Source organism: Manis javanica, chromosome 9 (genome assembly GCF_040802235.1).
Source record: "Manis javanica isolate MJ-LG chromosome 9, MJ_LKY, whole genome shotgun sequence".
Lineage (NCBI taxonomy): Eukaryota > Metazoa > Chordata > Mammalia > Pholidota > Manidae > Manis > Manis javanica.
In genome coordinates, this window is record NC_133164.1 from 78,803,204 (window position 1) to 78,827,446 (window position 24,243).

Consider the following 24,243-nt stretch of genomic DNA (forward strand, 5'->3'; position numbering starts at 1 on the left):
GACAAGACTTTTATTCCAATTATATAGTCTGTTCCCTTTCAAAATCTCCTAAATCTAGTGGTTTAGTAAAGCATTTTCTAAAACTGTGGGTTATAAACCATTAGTGGGAAATGAAATCAATTTAGTAGGTAGCAACTAGAATTAAAAATAAAATAAAATAGAATCAGATGGAACACAATAGGACAAATTAGAATGCATCTTATTCAGTTTCTAAGGTTTTTGCTTCAGTTAAACTCATTTACATGTGTTAGCATGTGTGTGCACTGGATGGTGATGTATTTACTAAGAAACACTCCCCAGTGCAATGACAGGACAGTTCATCGACCATCCTAGCCTTCCTCAGCCTGGACTCCATTCAGTCAGTGAATTAAATAATCCAACATTTTTAAGTGCTTGTTCCTGAATCCAGCATAGTCTTCCTGTTGAGGTGAAGTCCATAGGGTGCTTGTTTTCTTTGGTGTCTGATGAGAAAGAGAGGTCCCACCTACACCAGTGCAAACCTACTGAGCATGTCCCACATTCAGGGACAAAGGGAACTACACTGCAGAGAACTTATCTTAGCAAAATTTCCTAGTGTAAGAAAAGCCTCAAGTAGCATTTGTAGGGCCACCATGTCAGCACAATTAAAAGAAAATGAACAAAAACCTGTTGAAGGCACTGCAGAACATATCTGTCGTCATCTTCTGTTTGCTTCTGGAGGGGACCATATTGATGTAGTAAATACAACTACAACTGTTCCATGGGACACAGATGTGAAATGTTCAGAACTGTCCCACTGACCATTTCCTAAGCTGCTCAACGTGACGAGAAAGGTTTTGAAATATGTGTCCCTATTCCCCATTAACTATAAAGGTGTTGTCTTTTCTTAACTGCTAAATGACAAGCATGATAACAATTTTTTATTTATAAGAGCATGTTTGTAGGTAGATTCCTTCATTACTAATGCAAATATGCCTGATGCCTAAACGTGGGCAACCATATAAAGCAAACTCTTTATAAGAGTTAGTAGATCTATACCTGGCACACAGGAGGTGCTCAGTAAATATCAAATAAGTGATTGAATGAATTAAGTCCCAAGCTTGCAGTATGACTCATGAATAAATCTATCAAAAAAGACAGTGTTACTGCTATCAAAGTTGATGGCTGATGCAAATGGAAAATGCCAAAACAATATTACTTGAGTTAAAATTTGTCTGGGTAAGATTAACCATCATCAAACCATCAGTATATACTCAAAAAACAAGAGTAGCTTTTTACTGGTTTTTAAGGCTTATTCTAATACTCCAGCATTTTAGTCCCTAATAAACAAAAGTAAATGAGCCACACATTACAGCTATGTATGTGTCCTTCACAGATTAGTTTCTGAATAACAACATACATGAATATGAAAGCATTATGAAGGAGGTTGATTTATGAGATATCTTCCTAATCATGCAAGTTTGAGAGAGAAAGCTATGTTCAGAAATTTCACGTAACTTTACACAATATGCTTACTGTGAAGGCAGTGGATTACAGGGAAAGCCCGAGAAAGGGGCTATTATACTGTATTGCTCACAAGCACTTGTTTAAGGGCAGTGGGGCCAACCCATTTTTAACGATTTGTTGAAAAGTATCGTACTTACTTAGACACAAAAGGGGCTCAGACTTGCTGAAGAATCCTGGATTACCTCCAAGAGGGACACCTAACCCTATGCACAGGGCCATGGCCAGTCCAGATGTCAAGGTGTTAAAGGGGAGGGCTTATTCTAGACTTTATCCTTTATGTCCTTCTACTCTTGGGAAGAACACTTCAGAAGCTCAGGATAAGAAAGATCAAGTAGAACTTCAATCAGTAAAAGAAATAGGATTAAAAGAAACTGGAAAGCAAGGGAAGCAAGACTGTTAATCACAAGTTCACAACTTTTAGGCCCTGAAACAGAGGACTAAAAATATGTACGGAAGAATTCCAGTGCAGAAAGAAGCAGAATGGCCTACATTTTTTTACCTTATAAAAATCAATCTGTAAAGTTCCTGTATCTCAATTGCTTCATTTTACAAAAAAATTTTGTAATATTTATGAGTTCTTACCATGAGTTAAGGCCTTACTTGTTTTCTTAAGTGTTAGGTTATATTCCTCAGTTTCATACACATGAAAAAATTGCTGGAGGGGAAATTCTATGGAAATCAGTTATGCGTTCCTTCCTTGGCTTTAATCATGCCTGTGGTACATGCAGCAAACTACGATATCGAAGACACCTCTGAAATCAGAATTTGAGTCCTGCCCATGGAAGGGTGTCAGAAAGCTTGACAATGATTTGTTTATATTGCAGGACAAAAGTTTGTCTTCTGGTGTTCTCTGACCACTCACCTTTGATCTGGAGTAATTTACTGGACTTTTCCTATATAAGTTTAGTCATATGTCCATATACTTTTAGAGATACTATGAATGGACAAGCTAATTTCTTTTGGCTGATATCCCTTTCTGTGTGCTTCCTCTTCTAGAAAAAAGCACACAGTTCAACTCTAAGCCATTCTGTTTTTTTTAAAAAGTCCCTAAATTATTCAATGTATTTGACTTGCAGATGTGCCACTGCTTTATATAAACACGTTGCTTTGAAACAAGGATCTATAAGGGATGCAATCAGTTCTGCTCCCGTTGTGCATACATGAAAAGCTGTTTGAACAGTGTCACCCCAAACAGCTTTGGGTGCCTTCATTTCATAACACTTGGAGGCAAGATTGTGTACTGTTAGCTGTGTATGCAAACTAGACCCTACAAGGTGAACAATAAACCTGCCTGGCCCTCGAATGACAATGCCTTTTTAGATTTATCTGGATAACTGGGAATACATCTTTCTGTGTTTTAGTTGAAATCCTGTTTGATGGCATTGCTATTGCAAGTCGAGCAAATTCATTCTCTGTAACATTAGGCTAGAAAGGAACATACCGACAGACAAACACACAATGAGAACATGCAGTGGAATTGTGCTTAATGCATGGATATAAATGTGCACATGGAAGAGGCCAAGCACATCACTTAATTCAATGCGGGCACAGGTCTGTACCAAGAGTCTGAAACATTATAAACAAGCCTTAAGCAAAGGAGGAAATGTAGAGGGGAAACAAAGCTGAGAAAAATGAACAGGAAATGGGCAAGATGACTCATCTATACATCTGACCTGTCAGCTGGTCGTCGCCTGCAGCAGGGGCGATGCGAATGTAAGGTGTTGTAAGCTGAGTCACGATTATCGCAGCTATGGCAAAGGAAGATTCCCAGGTCAGCATGCATGAGGGAAGAAAAAGCCAGACTGAAGCTAGGCTAGCAAGGAGAATCTCGATCAGTATAACACATCGTCTCAACTTTGTTCCAACAACAACAAAAAGAGAAGGAAAAAAGGTAAAAAAAAAAAAAAAAACCATAGCAAAGTGTTGAATTTCCTGAATTCTTTTCTCTTAAACAAGTTTTAGTCAGGCAGTTCGATTTCTAACTATGACACAGTTCACAAGCTTTGGCTGAAATTTTGAATAGATCAATGGAAGAAAAAAAACCCATAAAAACAAAAACATCAATCCTAAATAAGGCTCTAGACTGAATAGTATTTCTGACTGCTACTGAGTGTAGTTCATAAAGATTTACTGCTAATTCTGATGCTCTAACCTCTGCTTTTAAATTTTATTAGGTTATTTAAAATCCTGCTTCCTAAATCACAATATTTTCTCTTCTTGCTAAAATCAGCTTTCTGAAGATTATGATCTTCTTGAAAACATTTGTATGTAGAGAAATTTCTCTGATAACTAAATTTCACTTAGAACATCTCTGTGTTGGGAACTTTGTCACATTCAGGGAATGAAAAAGTGCATCTCAAAACATCAGTTAAAAAATAAAAACTAGTAATTGGCTTTCCTGTAGTTGTCATGGTTAACATGTGACCAAAGAAATGATTAAGATTTTTAAAGCAGACCATGCGGGCTTCTTGGTTTGCCTACACAACTCAGCAGTTGTGTTTAAATGGTTAACATTTATGACACACAGATATTAAAAAAAAAAAAAAGAAAATTAAAACGTCAGTTCTAACATGATACAGCTGGAAAATGATGCAAAGAAAAAATATTGGAAAATTAGGGACAGGCTTACATGAAAGATTACTAATTTATATGGAACAGCCTGGGTGCTATTAGAAATGTGGCAGCGAGTAAGGAAAATAGATCATCTACCATCTGCAGACAATTAAACCCAAAACTGCTGCTGCATAATATTTTGAAATATCCCTCTGCACCACTCAAAAGTGCTCCTCCTATAACTAGACAACTGCAGCTACTGGGTTTCAAAGTGGTAGAGCCGTCCTTCACACATTATTAATGAAAAGTTTCTAGTTTTGCTTCATGAGCTGCATAAATTAACAGATTGGTCAGAAAATGGAGAACTCCCAAAGTATTATAAAGATCATTTTCTTGATATGACATAGTATGCAGTTTTGCTTGCTGATGTATTGAACTGTTATTTTCTAAGACTCTTTATAAAGTTGGTACCGATTCCAAAAATTATACATAGGACATTCCCTTGGTTGCAGTCTACTACTGTTCAACCAACATTCCTGTGTGGTTTTCCATTACTTACAGGAAAATTTAACTAACCTACTCTGCTTTTGAGAAATATTATATTGTCTTATACAAAAATACAGCATTTACCCAATACTGAAGAAGTTAAACAATATGAACAAAAAGTTACTTGAAAATAGCAATGTTGGGTAGACATATGCACAACTGAGAGGAAGGCAGATCTCAATCTGAGGACTGAAATTCACAGATGTCAGGAGGGGTTTGTGTATGATCTCTCTATTCTACCTTGCAAAGTATTCATTTGGAACTATTTTTAGTCATTAGGAAAAAACTTGACTATGTTATAAATTACCTTAAAATAGGGGTCAGTTGGCCCACTGCCTGTGTTTGCAAATAAAGTTTTACTGGAACACAGTTATGCTTATTTGTTTATGCATCACCACAGGCTGCTCTTTTATAGCAATGGCAGAGCTGAGTAGTTGTGACAGGGACCATATGGCTCACAAAATCTGAAATATTTATTACCTGCCCTTTACATAAAAATGGGTAGCCTTCTGTCTTGAAGTATTGATACAAGTGCATTATAAAAGAGGATATTATTGCTAAATTTGGTAAAATAAAGTCAGAAATTCCAATCCCATGCAATCTGGTGCTGGTAAATTTAGGATCTCCTTTAGGTATAAAGGTATGCATAGAAGAGTAAAAAAAAAATGTATCCAGATGCATGTAGTGAATCTTCTGGAATTGGATGAACCAGTATTTACCAAACTGTGTTTTGCATGACTCTAGTGTTCCTTGAAAAATGAGTCTGAGTCAAATACATTTGAGAAACATAGGGTTGAATGATGTTAAACTGATTTCTTTTCCTCAGGAACTTTTCAGGGTGTTAATGTAATCATGACGTACATTATGAAGGCTGTTCCAGATCAAGAAAAGAAAATATTTTCTCTATAAAATGCTGAATGACAAATGTATATCACATTTATGTTTCTATTTTTAAATCCATAGCAAAATGATAGCATATTAGCATATATGAGTGGTCTTGAATATGAGTAATTCAAAGGAATCATAATTAGCTCTACATCTCAACAGGTATTCTTTTCAGTCCTTTTATCAGTGTACTTCCATTCTGCAGCACCGTGGCCTAGAAAGGATGGTATTTCTTTGAACAAAACAGTGAACAGAAAAACAGTCTACAGAAACTTCTCAAAGAGCCTAGTGATTAAAAAAAGAAACATGCAAATTTCTGAATATAGTTAGAAATTATACCAGAACAATGGAAGTCCTTCCAAGTATCCTGAAGGTCTTCCAGCAAAACATATGCACATGCCAATGCAAATATAAATGAAATAAAATACTAACCTTAAAAGTAGTGAAGCATTTTTGCACAGAAAATTCACCTTAAAATATGACATTAAAATTGTGGTTGTTTTCTTTTTTGTTTAAGGTTTATAGTCTGACCACTATTATACTTCTGGGGAGAATGTAGGGAACAGTGTTTTCATTTTTAGCTACACTGCTATTAGCCCAACCTTAGCAAAGGAATGAATGAACACATAGGACCTTACTCCCAAACACTAAAAAATAAACCAAACAAACAAAAAATCCCAAGACTTTTATGAACTCAAAATCCTCAAAATTTTAAAGGTGATATATATTACACTATGCCTAACAGATAGTAGGCACTCAAATAATTTTTAAAATAAACATATGACAAGAAAGCTCCCAAACTATTAACTTGTCAAGTAGTAGAAACATAGCTATCTTAGTTTATGGAAAATATGATTTTATGGAAGATTGATGCAAAGTACACAGTTTTTAAACTGTTATATCAATTAGAATGAATATACCTTATCTACTAAAAGGAGTCAAATTTATTAACAAGATAGATTTTGGTTTTTAAGTGTATCCTGTCCATTTAGAACTGATCATCAACAAAGTCTTCCAAAACTAGCTTAAAAAGAGTTCCAACCCTACCAGTTACCAAAAGGCAGCCATAGGCACGTAAAAGCTAAAGAAAATACAGACACTAATCACTAAGACACACTTGGACCAAGAAGCTTTGAAAATCCAACTATAATAATGTGACTGTGATTAAGAATCAAAATAAAAATTAGAATATGAGAATAGCTAAAAGGGATTATATTTACTCCACTGGACAGATTAAAAAGAATCCTTTGAATTGGGAGGTAGCATCCAAATATCACGCATATTCTTATTCTATCACTGTATGATGTCTTTATTTTTTAACTCAAGAGATAGAATACACTGTGATAAGTTTGCCTACAGTCAGCAATCAGAATAGTCACATATACCTGTGGGGAATCTCAATGTGTAAATCAAAGGACACATGGAAATATAAGCAATCCCCCACACATATGGAGATACATAACATCACACCTTAGATTTTCTTTCTGTGCCTAATTTTTATGAGGTTTCATATTTGAGATGATTAGTGTCAAAATACACTACTGGAATATGATTAAAATAATCACAACATTACATTTATAAATTATATGAAATATATCTTTAAGAAACATACCTGTACTTGAAATTACAAACTAGCTTCTTGTGAAAACAAATCCACCCCCACACATTTTCTATAAAGATACTTGTCAACAGTTGTTTCAGGAGAACATAGAAATCTTTGTAAATTCAAAACCCTGCTTAGGGAAGTATTTTAGTATCTGAAAATTCAATTAAGCCACCACACTGTCAGCAATATGTGGTAAAACACAGTCAAGAAGTTTGAACTCCTTTAAATTTGAAACGTCTTTACTATATGGTGCCAAGAAAGTTATCAGAACTGCTTATTTCTGCTTTGACTAAATAGTCAAGATGGAATGGCTTCTTGCACTGTAAAGATAATTTTTTAGTATGAAGAAGGAAAAATTTGTGATCACAAAGGTGGTGAAACATTAGACTGTGTTGTAAAGGAAGTTTGCTGAATTGTACGTATTGCACTCAAGAAAATAAAATAGTGCCAAACAGTGTAGTTTTGCCTGGAAGAATATCTCCCTAGGTTTCCACCTATACTATGCTTTCATGACTAGAAATGACAATGTTATGCAATGAATATTAGACTTGGTTTTCCTCTTTCCCCACAAGAATTTATTTGGATAATTTGTTGCTGTGTAAATGTTTGCAAATGACTCAGAAAATATGAGTGGGGAATATCTAGTCAATCAGGTCATCTGATTGCCTAATCATCCTTTGGTGAATTGAAAAACAAATTACAATATTGATTAAATCTAGCTGATGGAAGCAAATGATCCAAATCACCATCTAATTTAATCTATTGTGAAAACAGCAAACGTCAGATTTCCACATTCACAGTGCTTTATTTATATAATTATTTAACTATGCAAATGAATACGGTGACAGATATTTCATTGTTTCCAGAGTAAATTCGGCAGACTCAATTCTAACAAAGAGGGCAACAGATACTCATACAATGCGATTCTGTAACTGGCAAGTTCCTGCTGGGTGAAAAGCCATGAGAGAGAGTGAAATACAAGGGGCAGAGTCCAGTGTTTGTCATCCAGCCTTGACCCACAGATTAATAACTGAGTGACTTTGGTAAGTCAATTCATCTCCAAAAATGTCTATTTTCTTCATCTTAAAAATAAAAATAGCAATACCTGTCTCCTTTCTCATAATAATATAGAGGAGATACGTGAAAACGTGTATGAAAGTGATTCTGAATCTTTAGTTATGATGTTAAACATAAGGCATTATAAATTAGGCACTGTTGAATTGGATTTACTTTTTTAGACCTCAAGAGTAAGTAGAATTCAATACAGCAATTTGAGCATGGGCAGTGATCTGGATGTCTAAGAACACTGACATCTCATTCAAGGTCTTCATAATACTATAATAATTAACAATTAATAGTGTATTTCAATCTATAAAATAAATCAATATCTGTAATTTCATTTATTATTAATTTATGCCCATAAATAAAGGCACTTAACAGGTACAATATAATATAAAGAACTGAGTGTTTTAAAATCAATATAAAAAGCTTCTTGGAAATAGCACTGTGAACCCATGAAGACCGAGTAGATGAGGTGTGCCCCTCACACAAAGCCTGGCATGTAACATGAAACCAAGGAATATTTGTTGAACTAACTGAATAAAATCATCATGCATCTTCATGAAATAAGAATTCAATGAGAAATTTTAAAACAGAGATGGATGTATGTCTATGACATATTCAAACTATGTGGCCTGAAAGTTAAACAACAAAAACAAGATCTTTTTACCTAACACTCATCAAGTGACTATCCGTGACCCAATTAAATCTAGACCACAGACCCAGTGCTGCCTTCATGCCAGCATTTCTAAATTACACCACATAGAACTTCTTCATGCTACTCATGGTTACCCTGATGGTTGGAAAGAGTATATTTAAGTATAAGTGTTAATTTATAATGCCTCATTTTAATGCAGCACTTCACACTTTTCAAGTTATATTCTCATACACTTCATGTGCTGGTTAAAACCACACTGACAAGGTGACATTGCAGCCTGTGCACACACACAACCGCACTTTCTTTGTTAGGAGGCACTGTGTAGTGAGCTGAAGGTGGTTCACCCACTTCTATATCTTATCCATGATCATATTTTCCCAGAATTTTAACTGGGTCTGGGAAACAGAGGTTCCACTAACATCACCTGGTTACTGGGTTGAAAGAGACACAGATCATCAATGAAAAAGCCCAGGCAGATCCACTTTATAGAGCTAATATAACGAGATACTTGCTTAAAAGTAGCAGGCAGTATTTTACATTTGCATATGAAGATATACTACTAGGTATGTGTAGTACATATGGTACTGTGGGTTAAAGAAACATGTTCTGATATCGTATAAAAATTATCTTATTTTAAAGGAATTTTTAAAAAGGTAGCTGTTGAAAATTGCTTGAGGTACAACACTACTTCTTACATAAAAGAGAATTTATATGAAACACAATGTTAATTGCCTAACATTCTAATACATATATACATGCACCCACACATAATTTCAATGAAATTAACATTTCATAAAGTTTTGAAATGCCATCTAAAATTGTAAAGGACATAAACGAGGAGAGTATTCCACAGTTTCAACCTACCTTTAGTGGCCACTTGGACACAGTCTATTTTGGTTTCCTGTGTCAAATAAAGAGGGGGAAAAATCACTGTTCACGTTTTATTTAAAACAAATAAATTATCTGTAGTTTTATTTAAATACCAATAAGGAAGGTCTCATTGTTCAACATGTGGCGTTAGTCACACAGTGATTATTCAAGCCACACTCACATGTATGTTTTCAGGCTCCAGGCCTGGTAGTGGGCATTTTGGAGCAGATGATGAGTGAGGAGCTAATACGGAGTGTCTCTGTCTGTGGCCCCTGGTGGCTCTGGCACCCACCTCTAGACCCTTCACTCATTCCCTGTGCTACAGAAGAACTCTGTTTCCCAGGTTTCTTCTCTTTCCACCAGCAAAAGTCAACAATGATGTTGCCTACGCCCATGCTGTGAAGGAGGGGAACCACTGTTTCTGCAAAACGTACCCTTCTTTCTAGAGGAGACTTTAATATCTTAGCAGGGTTCTGAGTTTGTTTGAACAGGAAAGGCAAACAAATTCAGAAATGCCTTAATAGCCTTTATTTTGTTTCCATCTCATTTTTCTAAAGCTCTTTTCTCTTAGGAAAAAAAAGAATACCTAATTTAGTTCCAGAGATAGGAAGCATAAACCCTTGTGGAACCAAAGAAACGGGACAGACTACCCTGAAAAGACAGATGTTGGGCCTCTCACGAAATCTGAAAAAAGCTTAATGTTATGATACCTTATTGTCCTGTAAAATAGCAAGCTAGGCAAAATTACTAGCCAGCTTTTGGTAACAAGTAAAAACTGAAAATAAAAACCATCATGTTAACAATATATTCTTCTGACCAAAACAAGTACGAATATACTCATCTTTTCATAAATTTCTCTAGTTGAAAATAATTTTAAGAAGAGAAAAAGAAAAAACACATTTTTCCATGTAAAAACACCCAAAAGCATGACTTTATTTCTTGTTATTGTCTTATTTGACTATGACCATCTGACTATGTTCACATGAATAACCCTAAATAGGGCTAAGGAAACTGCCATCTATAAAACTTACCCCATTGGCTCTACTAGCAGCTTGGAAATAAATTCTGTAGCTTTTATGAGGGAGAAGGGGAGTGTTCCAGTATCCATTGTAAGTCTTATTATCACCAATCGTAAAAGGCTGAGCAGCTTGGAGGCTGTTGGCTGGGAATTCTGCTGCAAAGTAGTACTGCGAGTTCAGTATTGAAGCATTCTGGAAGTGAACTGGTACTGGGTAGCACTTTAAGATTTCTGTTGTCTTTTTAGTTCTTCGAGGACGTTCTTCCTCAACAACTACTTGGTAGACACTAGAAAAAAAAGAGTGTTATCAGTGATATTTTATAACAACTGAGCTGATCCCCTTGGTCTCCCACTGCATGGACCCAGAGGGTATCCCTAAGAAAAAGTACACTGAATATAGTCAATAATAAATGCTTTGTACATAATGGACACTCACCTGACACTTGGCTAATCAGTGAGAGGGAAAGTGCTTAATGTTCTTCCACAGAACTCTCTCACCCCAAATAATACAATTATTGAGGGAAACAAAATTCACCATAATTTAAAACATTTTATATAACAATATCCGCTGCTCATGGAAGCAGAACACTAAAATAGTGTTTTTCTCACATGTAACTGAAGATGAATTTGTGGACAATTAACTCAGCTTAATAAGTGAAAGTATATTTACTAAGTTCATAAAAAATGTAATGTATTATTTTTTTCAATGACATTTGTATGAATGCATGTGAAGTTTTAACAAGTCACAAAACAGAGTATGTAATGATTCATGTTAACTAAATTTAACTTCCTGTATTTTCTTATGTTCCTTTGCCCCTTAACCATATTCAGTCAGTTGGAAAGAGATGACATAAAAAACACAGAAAAGGGGTTGGAATTTCAAAAGCCAAGGCCTCAGAGTTACAAGTGGTTTCTAAGAGTAAATAGTGAGCTGTGCTGGTTGAGTTATAAAGATAAGGCAAGAATAAGCACCCTCCAATGAGGCCTGCGAGGATAGATGACCCCACAGAGCGGATCCCCTGCCACCGACCCACCACTTCCTCCCCACCCCCTGCCCATGTATTCCAAGTCAAAGTAACTCTAGGAGAACAGGAGAAACCCTGAAGAGATGGACTTCTTTTATGAAGATATATACATTTACTAGAATGATGAACATTTGAGCAGTTTCGTTGGTGTGGGGCAGGGTTGGTGGTGGGGCAGTTCCTATTACCGAGAAAAACCAGACCTTGATAATAGCTTTCAAAACTGAATCCAAATTAGACTGAAAGTTGTCCTGGTAGGGAGATGCATTTTTTTTTCTCACTGTATCAGAAAACACAATGACTGCGCCAGATAATGCTGTATTTCTAGACGTGCTCAGTCTGGGTGTTCATTAATGCCAAAGAAAAAGCAGGAGAGAAGTACCTACTATCTCCCCTCTGCCTGTGGAAGGCCTGGGGAGGCCCTTCTTTGGGCACTTGTCTATGTAAACTATGAACTTGCACTCAGTGAAATCACCTACTTCTGGGAATAAAACTGCTTAGCACATTCTACTATGGGGATGCAATGCACCTGTTTGTAATTGTCTAAATAAAAATCAATTGTAGAACATCAGAATGATCATTCACTGGACAGGCAGTGCAACAGGTTTACAGTGCAATGATAAAGTGAATTCTAAATAGTGAGGTAATCTAAAAACAAAAATCTTCCGAACATCAGAGAATTTCTAGTGGTCATGAAAGATGCCCCACCAAATATGGTAGAATTCTCATTGCATGGTGGATCCAACGTGAAAGGAAGTGTTTTCCTTTAGGGAGGGCAAGGAATGTGTATCTAGGTAAAGTGGATTCTGGTTTCTTGCTTCCCTCTCCCTGACTTCTTACATCTACAATCAGATGTGGCAATTTAAGAATATTATCTGCTAATTCTTTGACACTTCTTCCATCAGCAATGTGGTGGCTAACCCTAATGACTACGTGCAACTAACAGAATGCAACAGAGGGAGAATGTGTAACTCTCAAGGCTCTGATCAGAGCACACTGTGCATATTCAGTTTGCTTCTCTAGGGAAGCTAGCTCTGTGAGCAAAAGATGTAAGCTGTGCAATGACCCTGAGTCTGCCAAGCTGAGGAGGCCAGCTCTCAGCCATCAGAGTGGCCAGCTTGGGAGGCCACCCAGCTGAGCCTGCAGAAGATAGCAGTCCTGAGCCCCAGTCAAGAACTGCCCAACCAAGCCTTTGCTGGCCCACAAAATCATGGCAAAATAGAAAAGTTGTTTTAAGTTGCTAACATCTGCAGTAGTTGGATATGCAGTAAATATTAAACAGAATATCAAGTCATAGAATACTAACAGTAAAGAGTCAAGTTCAAAGTAAAAGACCATAGTACAACCAGAGATGCCAGCTGGCCCATGAAGATGTTCAACTCAGTACACCATTAAATGTGAACAGCATTGAGAAAGTGTGACTGTTCCCTTGAAATACCTTTTGTAGAGGTGGGGGACAGTGTTAATGTGCATTGATGCAGGCTCTAATCCTAATTCTGCTAACAATGAGGATTTTGAATAAATTTCTTTGGGTCTTATTTTTTCCCATGAAATAAGGGAATTAGATGGCTCTCTAATGTGCATTTCATATTTTTTATTCAGAATTTTCATTCAGAATAAATATTCTCTTGTATGTTCAAAATAGATAAATCAAAGGAATAATTAATTGCTTTCCAAAGGGATTCTCCATTTAACAAAATAATTTTTAATACTGATTTCCTTCTATTAGTTAACTTTTCTACTTCAGTTGCTATATGACATGATTTTCAAAATTTCACTTTAAAAACAACTTCTGGGAAGCCCATATACTAGACAAAGTTGAAATATGAAGATAGATGTCAAGAAAATCTTTTGAGGAAACTTCCACAGGAAGTGCTAGGCCAGGTGCCTCGCATATGTAGGTTGTATTTTTCTTATTTTACTGATGAGAAAACTGAGGTTCTGAGGTGAAATGCCCATTCTATCTGGAACACATAGCTAATTTAGTAGCAGACATAGTTTCTGGTTATGGCACATATGCCCCATGGGCATCTTACTTGCTTATGCAAACACAACCAACACTCAAACCAGACCCATCCATACAATCAATTTATTTTGAGTATTGTGTAGAGATTCTTTCTCATTTATCATATGAAGGGAGCTATGGGTGGTAATTATACCTTAGACCTGTATTCCTTTTCCCATCGGTATTGGTATCATTAATGATTTCTAGGTAGGACTCTCTCCTGGATACCACAGTGATACAAGCACCTGGCTGGTGTTCTCTCTAACTCTTGTTTCCCCTTTAGGAATCTTGTCACCAATGGCAACGAGGATAGCAATCACTTATTTCTCAACCTGGAGGGAGCTCCACTAGGTGAAATTAGCAAAGCCACTTCTGGACTTTCCAAGTCCCAAGATCTTGAATTCTCCCATCACAAACATCTTTTCCTCTATTCCTTCATCCTGGCCTAGACCCAAGCTTGTTATTTAAATTGTTTTACCCAACATACTGAAATCTTTGTTCACTCTCAGAAGATGACCCATCTTATTAAAAGATTGAGCCCCCTCAGGGGCTTACAATCTGCTCCCCCATTTTGATGTACTTCTGCTCTACTCCAAACTCACAAAAACATGTTTTCTGTAAAGAATTACAGTCATTTATGTCTATTTGTCAATATTTTTAAAATTGTTGTAAGTTCCTGGAGGAGGTAGCTATGATATAGTCATTTCTGTATCTCACAGCACTTAGAATGAAGTGGGCCATGAAGTACATATTTTTAAAAGTATAATATGATCCAGAAGTAATTTCTTTCTATATGCATTATAAGAGGTAGTAGGGAGGAAATACACTGGTATTCATAAATGTGCTTTGCTTTACTACAGTTTAATACTGATTTTATTTTATATTCATTTCATGAATATCCAAGAGCTAACAGAGGAGAGAATTACTAATGATAAGAGGAGGTGGGTTAGATTGCAACTTTACCCTTGATAACCCACAATCAAATCATGAACCCTGAGAGAATCATAAAGCTGCATCTGTTTTCTCTACCCCTTCTCCCACCTCCACTTCTCACTTTCTGCCCATCTTTCCCCAGCTTCACTGGTGTGTGTTGTGTCACATGTATGTTTATTCATTTATTAACTCAATAATAATTTTTTTTGTTGAATGCCTACTATGTGCCAGACGCTGTCCTATTTTAGCAGTACAATAGTTAATATTCCCTAATGAAAGAAAATTCTTTGTAATTTAAGTACCATCTAAGTGAATAGGGATGAAAACATTTTTTTCCAAGAAGCAATTTTATGAGGATTCTATAAAAATCTGAGAATTAAATGATCATTTAATGGTCCTCCATTTTAGCCAGCTGGTATGTTATACTATACATTCTACTCCAGATATATTACTTTTTAAATGGCTACCATCTACTCATTTTCAGATATATTAAAGGGAGAACTAAGTTGATGAGAGCAATTTCAAACCCAAAATGTCTTTTCATCCTTGCTCCACAAGAGAAATTAGATTTGCAAGCATCCAGACCTCAAATCTATTTGCTCTTTAATAATTTAAGCACTGAAAGGTCAAGCAGCTCTTTTCTATTTCCCTTTATCAAAGTCCAGGTGCTAATGAAAAATAGCTAAATCCTATCTGCTTCCCATTTGCCACACTTTGCTGTCTCTCTGATGGAAATTAACACATCATTGGCACCCGGGTCAACAGCACCTCAACAGAACTTTATGACTGACAGGCTTTTCAAGTGTACAAATAACATCATCTCTTAATGAATTTCATAAGATATTTCTAACCACAGTTGGAATCTCAAAAGTAGCTTTGCAAATCTCACTGTTTGAGTAATTTTTCTAAAAAGATTATTAAGAATAGCAAATTCTCAAGGATGGAAAACCAAGCAGAAGTTCCTAGTTTAGTGAGCTGAAATTAAAATTCTATTATCCTTTTAATGTATCATACTCCCTTTGTTTATTAAAGTCACACCATTCCTAACCTGTTTCCACCTCTATTCTTAAATTTAAAGTAACATGAAATTTTCTTGTAAGTAAGATGAATCTGCAAAAAAGTGGCATCACTCTATCATAACTTTCTTATGGAATGAAATTTAACTTAAAGCTCAATTTATGCTAGGCTTTTCAACAACAAAACTCTAAGGCTTTTACTAGGAAAGAAAGAAATCTGCATTTATACAGAATAGCACACGAAGCAGAATCTAGAAAAGAACATCTGAACAGCTTTCATCTACTTTGTTGAACCTGAAAGTTCAAATGTGATAAAATGTTTGTGGTCTTTTCTAACTTTGAAGATGTTGAGGGGAAGCCTGTTGCAGACTTGAAATTGACTTTAAAAAGTTTGCCCTCATTAATTTCAAGATTAAACCCTTAGTTGCAAATCTATTTTTCTTATCCACTTGTTCTTTTCATCAGCATAAAATATTGGAGGGTTGCCCAAATGGATAACAGCACCGGGGCAAGGAGGAGAGGAAAGAGGAAGAAAAGTAATGATTTACTCCACTGTTGTTTTTGGTAATCCTTTAAGTTGGCATGTCTGATAATTTCAAGGACTTAGACTAGTGTTTATGTCATGGTACCTGAGAGTGACTTCTAGCTTGATTTGCAGCTTTCGGTAAAAACCACCTATTCTAATGTAAAAAAAGAGTACAGAGTAGTATTAATATCTTCCTGAAGATATTTCTTGGGGGGACAAGGAGAAATGAAAGTATAAATTACATGCAAAGCATGAAAATAAATGTGTAATTAAGGCTTGCTGTCACAAACAACACAGGATTTATTTTCTTGCTGTTCTGTGTTCAGTCATGCCCGTTTCCTAAGCCTGTCGGCATTTCCTCAAATGACACCCTAATAATACAACAACCTGGTATGATCAAACTCAGTTTTAGAAGTGTCATCACCAGTTTAAATTTAGAAAAATAAAAAAAGGTCATCTCAGTATGCTTAACATGTTTGTCATCATGACTAGGATTTCTTAGCGTCCTTCATGTGATGCTGGCACTGAGTAGCTGACCTCACAGAGTCCTGGTCATTGACTCACGAATGAGGGCTGATAACTCACTTGACACGCACAGTGGGCACTCACTGGGCAACGCACTGTGCAGCATGAACAGATCTGTAGGGCTGAATATTCTGTTAGTGACTTTATTTCTCTTTGTCCTGCTCTGTTCTAGATAAGATTGGCCATAAATTGTTGTGGAATGCTTGTGAGACACCACAAATATAGTTTATGTTCTCAGAGCCATAATTCATGAGAGGGAGCTTGCTTGGCATCCAGAAGTCACTACTGTTGTGTGTGTGTGAACGTGTGTGGGCATGCATGTGTCCGCATGCCATACAATACCCTGTTGCTCTGCTAGTTAGTGATAAAATCTAATATAATAAAATATTAATTACAGTGGAAAGGTTGGGTAAGAAATATGAACTCAATTACAGTTCCATATTGTGAACAAAGGGCAGGAAGAAAAATCCTTTAGCTATGGAGGTTTGGGATAATAAAAGAACAACCAGGACATTAGGCTCAGGCTGAGAAGCTGTGTAAAAGGCCACCTGTTATTAATCTTCACAACAGGCACCAAATTTCAAGTAAATTAGGCCTAATGGAACATTTTTAGGAGTGATTTCTCCCCCTTTTAAAAAGGGAAGTCATTTTCTTTAGCATACTTTATTTTACTGATGTTTACCATAATTTAATGATCAGAATTTCATAACAAACATATGGCTATACAAATTATAATTCAAGATCAGCTACTGTTACTAAAGGATGTTCTCTTAAATAGCTCTAGTGATTTAAAAAATAGAAACTGAATACTATTAAAGCCACCCTAAATATCTGCATTATTGTATGTTTGTATTATATTAGACTCAGACTCTTTCATTCTGTGCAAGTAGTAATACTTCAGGCTGGAATACAGTATCACTTCAAAGAGGCAGGCACATCCCTGGGGGTGTTGTCAAGGGAACACTGAACTGGGAGTCGCCACAATGGGGGCACCTGGTTCCAGCTCTGCCACTGACTCAGCGACTGACCACAAAGTTTCTCTTGAGCTGTAATACTGTCTAACTGGCGGTACAAGATCAGACAGGTTGTGATATCCACCAATGAGAAGAAAATTATTTCATTTATGTTTCCTCCATCCTTCCTTTGTACAATATTTATAACGTATGAAGCCCTGTGTCAGACACGGCAATTATAAGAAGAGGAACCTGGCACACGCTGTCCTTGTCCCTGAGGGTTTACACACAGGTCACTGAAGCAAAGCACTCCTGTGACAAGGCTCTGCTAAGGGTTTGGGCAAAGCTGCAACAGGGCCCAGGGGAGGAGTATCAGTGTCCACATCAGTGTCTCTTGTAGCATCTACTTCACTGAGGACATCTGGCCTGGACCTGGTGCCCAAACTCTCCTATTGTTGCAACCCCCGCAGACTGCTTCTCCACCGTGAACGGCCACCGACTTTCTTCCCAAGTTAAAACTAAGAAGCAAAAAAGTGAATGTCGTTACATTTCCAATGCGGTCTCCATTCACTCCATTCCCTTGTGCCAACAAACCCCCACTGAGCTTCCTACAAGCTTTTCTCTCAGACTCGCTGATGACGGCTTGCAGCAGCTTCCAAGAACCCACGCCGGCCCGTGTCAAGGGACAGAGAGAGAAGGGCCCGGGAGGCCCTGCTCGGGTACCCGCCCAGGTGCCCGCAGGCCCGCGCCAGGCTCTCCTGAGCCACCCGGAGCCGCGGGGGTTTCCTCACGGTGCCCGACCGCCCTGCTCCTGGCAGAACCGCACCACCCGCGTGACCACCACGGTTGGCTGTCAGGACTCCCTCCGCCACCTGAGACGCGGGAGTGAGGCCCGAGACTGGGGGCGCCTCTGCCCTCTGCGGCGGGCGGGCAGGGAGGGCAGCCTGCAAACACACGTGCGGAGCCTGCTCCCTGGTCCCGGCTCACCAAATCACCGTTGGGAGAGTGTGGGACTCCTCCTTCTACCTTCACTGTTCAGGTTACAAGAGCCATACCTTCTCAATTTTAGTATTTCATTTGATATCCATTTTAATAATTAAGGTCAAATCAAAACATTATGATGTGTGTTTTTTGGGGGGCGGGTGGTGGTGGTAGAATTTGGCACTGAGAGCCACAGACAGCCTGGCTGGCCTGCCCAGGGCCTGGTTGGCACGCTGAGTATGGGGACCTGAGCTCGCTGGTGCGCCTGTCCTGGAGGCCCTGGTAATAAGACTGGAGCTCCGAGCTAACACATAAAATCCTTTGGACGAGATTATATTGAAGAAATGAAAATTTGAAAAATAGGGGAAGGAAAGATAAGCAGTATATTTTCATGCACAAAGGCAAGTTTGAAACAGAGTTTGAGGGAAAGTTAAATTAAGTTTCATTGTATAAATGCTCAAATACATCTACTCTATTATTATTAGCTTTCCCTGCCATTTTCAAAGTTTCTTTTCAAGGGTTCTGGAAGAACAAACTGAGTTTCCAAGATGAATTTTCAGAGATGACTGACACTGTCATTCTAAAGGCAACATTAATAAAAATGATCTTTGTTTTCCTGGCAGTAAAAGAATCCAAAGTATTATTTTTTAATACAATAAAATTCACCTAAAATTGGGGGGGTAGGGTGGTGTCAATGGTAACAAGAGATTTAGGACCTTTTGACAACACACACTACATCAAGTCAGCTCTAATAAGTAATAAAATACCCAAGCCAATATCATTATGTAAGACGGAGGTTTTACTACTGAATGGCATTTTGGTCTTTGTGATTATGTGTACTGGAATGAATAAAGGAAACATTTTACATTGGAAGTCAGGTATTTAGAGTTTTTTTCCTTAAACAATTTTAGCAACAGCATCTTTTCAGAAGCTTCAAGAACTGACAAGAGAACCCTTAGCCCAGAAGGTTTAAGGTGTTCCCACAGTTTAATTTCTTCAATAAACAGGGGGGGGGGTACAATTAAGAAGCTACTTAATAAGCATTTCAAAAGAACTCATCTTTTCTTGCTTGATTCTCTGGAGACTATTAAAAATGGTAAACAAAAAAGAACACAAATAGCAACCAAAAATGACTGATTAATTTGATTTAAAAAATCCATTACACTAAAATAAATTTGTTTGATCCAAGTTCTTCAAGTATTCAGAGTTTTGCTAACCATTGACCAGACTGTGATAGTGTTGGGCTTTAGCAAAGAAAGGTTTTAGTTTAAAAATAACAATGAAGAAGTAATAAAAGAAAAGAACAACAAAAATCCTGCTTCTAAATCCTCAGAATTAATAAGGATAAATCCCAAAGATTCCAACAACCATAATTTAAAAACAAAGGTGTAATAACTTTTCCCAGCATTAGAAGAGACTAACGAAAATATATTAACTTGTGGAATAGCTCATGACTTCAAAGGAAGGTGTAACCATCTTGGTTCCAAAGAGAGTCTGCAGGGAAGATGTCTGTGGGCTCAGGGGAAGGGAGTGCGGATGGCTCCTGGGAGGGGGCAGGAGCTTGACAGCTCACATGACCTAGCAGGCCACTCAGTGCTTCATAGAGAAAGCACGGCTGAGGGGGCAGAGTGGGCACATCTCTTAACCTCCCAATATCTCAGTCCCTTTGTCTGTGCTTGAGGATGCTGGCATCTGACTAGGAAGTCTGTTGTGGACAATTTGAGATCGTTTCATAAAGGACCAAGCATGGGCCTGGCACCTGATATCTACTCAATCCAAGTAACAATGGTTGTTATTCATTATTTGTTACCATAATTATTATCTCTATCACAAGTTGCTTGGGTCATAAATGAGATTGAGGAATATTTTACTAGGACCTAGCAAATTTCCCAAAACACAAAAGAAAAGGGATTGCACATTATCTGCAAGTGATGGCCATCATTACAGGCCAAAATGGCACCAACAATAAATAAGAAGGGCTTTCCCATCTGGAGGGAGGCCATCTGTCTTGAGTGCGAACTGATCTTTGAGGTAGATACTAAAACTCAGGTTAACTGATGAGGAGAATGAGTCTCAGGAAAGTTACCCAACCTGCCCAAGGTCACAGGGCGAAAAAGCATCAGGATTTAACCCCAGTATCATGATGTGTGGTTGGTCACATTTTTTAGTATTCTGAGCACCTTTGTACCTTTCTTCCCAGGAGAGAGCTGTTATTTGTAACTACTACAGCCAACTTGCTTTCTCATCACTGTGCTGTTTTGAGAGAACAAAACCCCTTACAAAACTTTGATGATTTTACATAATGAATGCACAATAATAATAATACCAAACACACATTTGTTCCATAAAATTACTGTCAAAATATGGGTTACCTTTAGAAGATAGATCTCATGTAAGTGATCATCACAGTAAACTGGCATAAAAGATAAAGGACAGTGATGATTAGAAATTTTAAGCATATTATCAAAAGTAAGGAATAAAGGGGATAATGACTGAATAGCAATCCAGTCAGCACGTTTGTTGAGCAAATCCTGATATAGTTTTACCCTTTTTTAGCACCTCAGTTTACAAAGTACTTTCACCTGTGCTAATATTCATGCCAGTGCTGGACATAGGCGGGGCGTGTGATTTCAGAGCTAAAGAAAGACTTCAGAGTTCAGACAATAGTAACAAAGCCTAGGTGCACACCCAAGGCCCTGGTTCACGCCTAGTGTTCTTTTAATTTGTGACACCACCTTTCTAAAAAATTAAGTGCTAGGAATTATTTACATTAGAGAGACCAGATTCCATTCACTGTAAGCAAAACTTCAGTCATTTGGGGACAACTCAGAGCACACCCTGAAGTGCCTGCCAGCCTCCTCCCACCCAAGCACCCCTGAGTTTGGTGGGGGTCGCAGCTCTGGAGCACCCACCTGATGACCTGTTAACTTTCCAATGGGAAGCTTCACAGACATGTTTACTGCCTCTATGTCCCCACCCCAGTGACTGACCTAATACTGAAATCCAAGTCTTTGCCCCATTCAAAATCCCTCTACAGCCCAATCTTTTGTGTGTGTTGGGGGTGGCGAGGCAGGCAGAGGAGGCAAGAGAGGAGATTCCATGCTATGGAAGCATCAAGCGCAACCTGGCATATTTTCAGTACTGAGCAAATATTTACATGATTCTGGCTGGAGGAGGGCCTGAAGCAGAGGCTGACTAGATGGCAGACACCTTCTTCCATGTCAGATGAACTGCAGATATGACCCAAGGACAGTGGCAAACACTGAGGGGTTGTTAAGCAGGAGAGTGAAAGACCCCCCCTGCAGACACAATGTGGGCTGGGGACTGGAGAGCTGCAAAAGGCAAAAGTATGACCCAGGCCAGTGATGGTAAGGATGGAAAGTAAAGGAGAAAAGTGGGGGTGGCAGTGCCCCTGGGGGGTGATAGGCAGGGTAAATTTTCAAAGGAGTCAGTGCAAAAGTGCTAGATGATAATCACCTTCCTGATGGAATCCGAATTGGTAGCAATGGTTTATCTGAAGCAGTCTGTCTGAGATTTCTCTTTTCATTAAAAGAAAACAAAAAAAACCCCAGACTGAATCAAGGGTAAAGGTAGGGTGTTCTTTTAGGCGTCTACACTATGTGGAAAGACCATGGTATTTAACTTCTTTTTAGGGATGAAAATGTAAATTTAAAACCTTTCTTGCTTCTGGTGTGTCTGAGTACTTAAAAGGAGGTTGTAGGCTTTCAGCTTCTTACCTGTGAAAGTTTCAGTGATAATTATTTCTCACAAAATGATGAGGTTTAATTCAATAAACATTTATCACAAAATGAGGTTTAATTCAATAAACATTTATTGCACACTTAATTAGGTTTGAGGTACTGAATATTTAGAACCTAAATTATGAAAATGATTTTGTGATCATTTTGCATTTCTTATTACATTTATATACATTTTACATGATAATTATCCTAGGAAAATGCTCACTTTCAGTATTAAATGCATAAATCTAATTAAATACTCCTGCGTGCTGGTCAAACCTCATTTACTATATGTATATTTTTAATTGTATTGACTAGGATGACCTTTGTCTGCATCTCTTTAAATTTCTCTTATCCTAGGCTTTTCTATAGATTGCTCCTCTGGTTAGTGAATGTACACCCACCATCCAGCCCTGATTGGCCACTTCCTACTTCTCCTTTGGGTTTCAACTTAAACAGGCATCTTTGAGATTTCATCCGTCATATGCTCGTAGATTTCTCTGACCTTCTTTATATAGCCTGACCACCATCCTCGCACAGTGACTTGAACATAAACATGCTCGATAACTATGTGGTAGACAAGTGAAGAATAAGTGAATGATAGCCATGTCAATGATAAAGGTTCCTGTAACATATTGCAGTGTTATGAAGGGCAGGAATTTTAACTAGATACTAATAACTACAGAGAGCTTTTGCCCTTTCTCACTGAGCAGAAAAAACTCACACTGAAACTGGTCAGGAAAACACTTTTAGGTAAAAGGAGCAAAGTGAAAGAATATGGACACAGAGAACAACTCAAAAGGGACATGGTGATATGGAAAACACATCATCCCTAATCATTCCACTATACAACAGGTTGAAGAATTATTCACTTAATTAAGTAGCTGAAAACCAAGTACAGGTAACCATCTCCAGCATAATACAATAATATTCATAATAAAATATTTTTTTGATGAAACAGAAGGGTATCAGCATTTTTGTGTGTTTGAGTGTTCTCATCATAAATGATTATGTTGTGTATATTTATAAGTGCTGGTTGATAAAATGTTCTGCTGAGAGAAGGACACAGAACAGCATCCATCCTTTGGGTATAGAGCCCCCTTGAAATAGGATCAAGAAGGACTATAACATGAAGAAGGTGGTCAGATCCCCTCTGGGTTGCTCCAAGGTCCGTGGCTCTAGGTGGCACACTGGGCTGACTTTCACTAGCTGCCCCAGATTATCAGTCTAGAACTTGTGATCTTTTCTCTCATCTATCTGTGATTTTAATACATTGAAAAAGTAGGAGTGAGGCATCTACAGTCAAATCAATTAGTCTTTGTCAAAATTTCCCAGATCTTCTCTCCCAACAGCTATCAGTCTCAGCTCAGAACATCTCTAGAAATTCATCCCTTAAACTCCCTGGAATCAATAATCATGATTAGAAAGACCCAGCAGTTCCTGACAGCAAATGGCACAGCAGCTATGAGATTCATAACTAAAGCAATACATCGTTCAATTCGAGGCATTTGGGATCTTGTGGTGCTCTGGGTTTACAATTAAGATTACTTTTAAATGATTCCACTCTTAACATTTATAGATAGCTCAGATGGTGGGGGAAAGAAGCGGCATGTGTTGTCAATGGGAAATGAGATCAACGTGTATGTGTACCTCCCTTGCTCTGCTGGGGGCTCCTGGGGTGCTGGCCAGTGTGGGGGATGGGCAGCACTACCTGGTCTCACCTGCAGGGGGGGCGGTCATGGGTAACATATAGCCTCTGCTATGAAGGACACTCAAAGGCTTTTATGTAATTTGTACTTCCAATCTTAGACATTTATCTTTCAGAGAGAACCAGGGGCTTCTTTGGGCACAGCAGAAATTGA

General features: G+C 37.8%; 1 protein-coding gene across 9 annotated transcripts in view; it reads right to left on the reverse strand.

Moving 5' to 3' along the window:
- Positions 1-24,243, reverse strand: part of PTPRM (protein tyrosine phosphatase receptor type M) — an 857,076-nt gene that overhangs the window by 248,926 nt on the left and 583,907 nt on the right. For 5 of the 9 annotated variants that reach the window (XM_073212813.1, XM_037008358.2, XM_037008360.2 and 2 more), the window contains 3 exons: positions 10,694-10,967; positions 9,657-9,693; positions 3,159-3,233 (listed from right to left, as the gene is read on the reverse strand). In XM_073212813.1, the coding sequence (XP_073068914.1) occupies positions 3,159-3,233; positions 9,657-9,693; positions 10,694-10,967 (386 nt within the window). The remainder of the gene's footprint in view (positions 1-3,158; positions 3,234-9,656; positions 9,694-10,693; positions 10,968-24,243) is intronic. The other 4 variants (XM_037008365.2, XM_073212814.1, XM_073212816.1 and 1 more) reach the window with 1 other exon arrangement.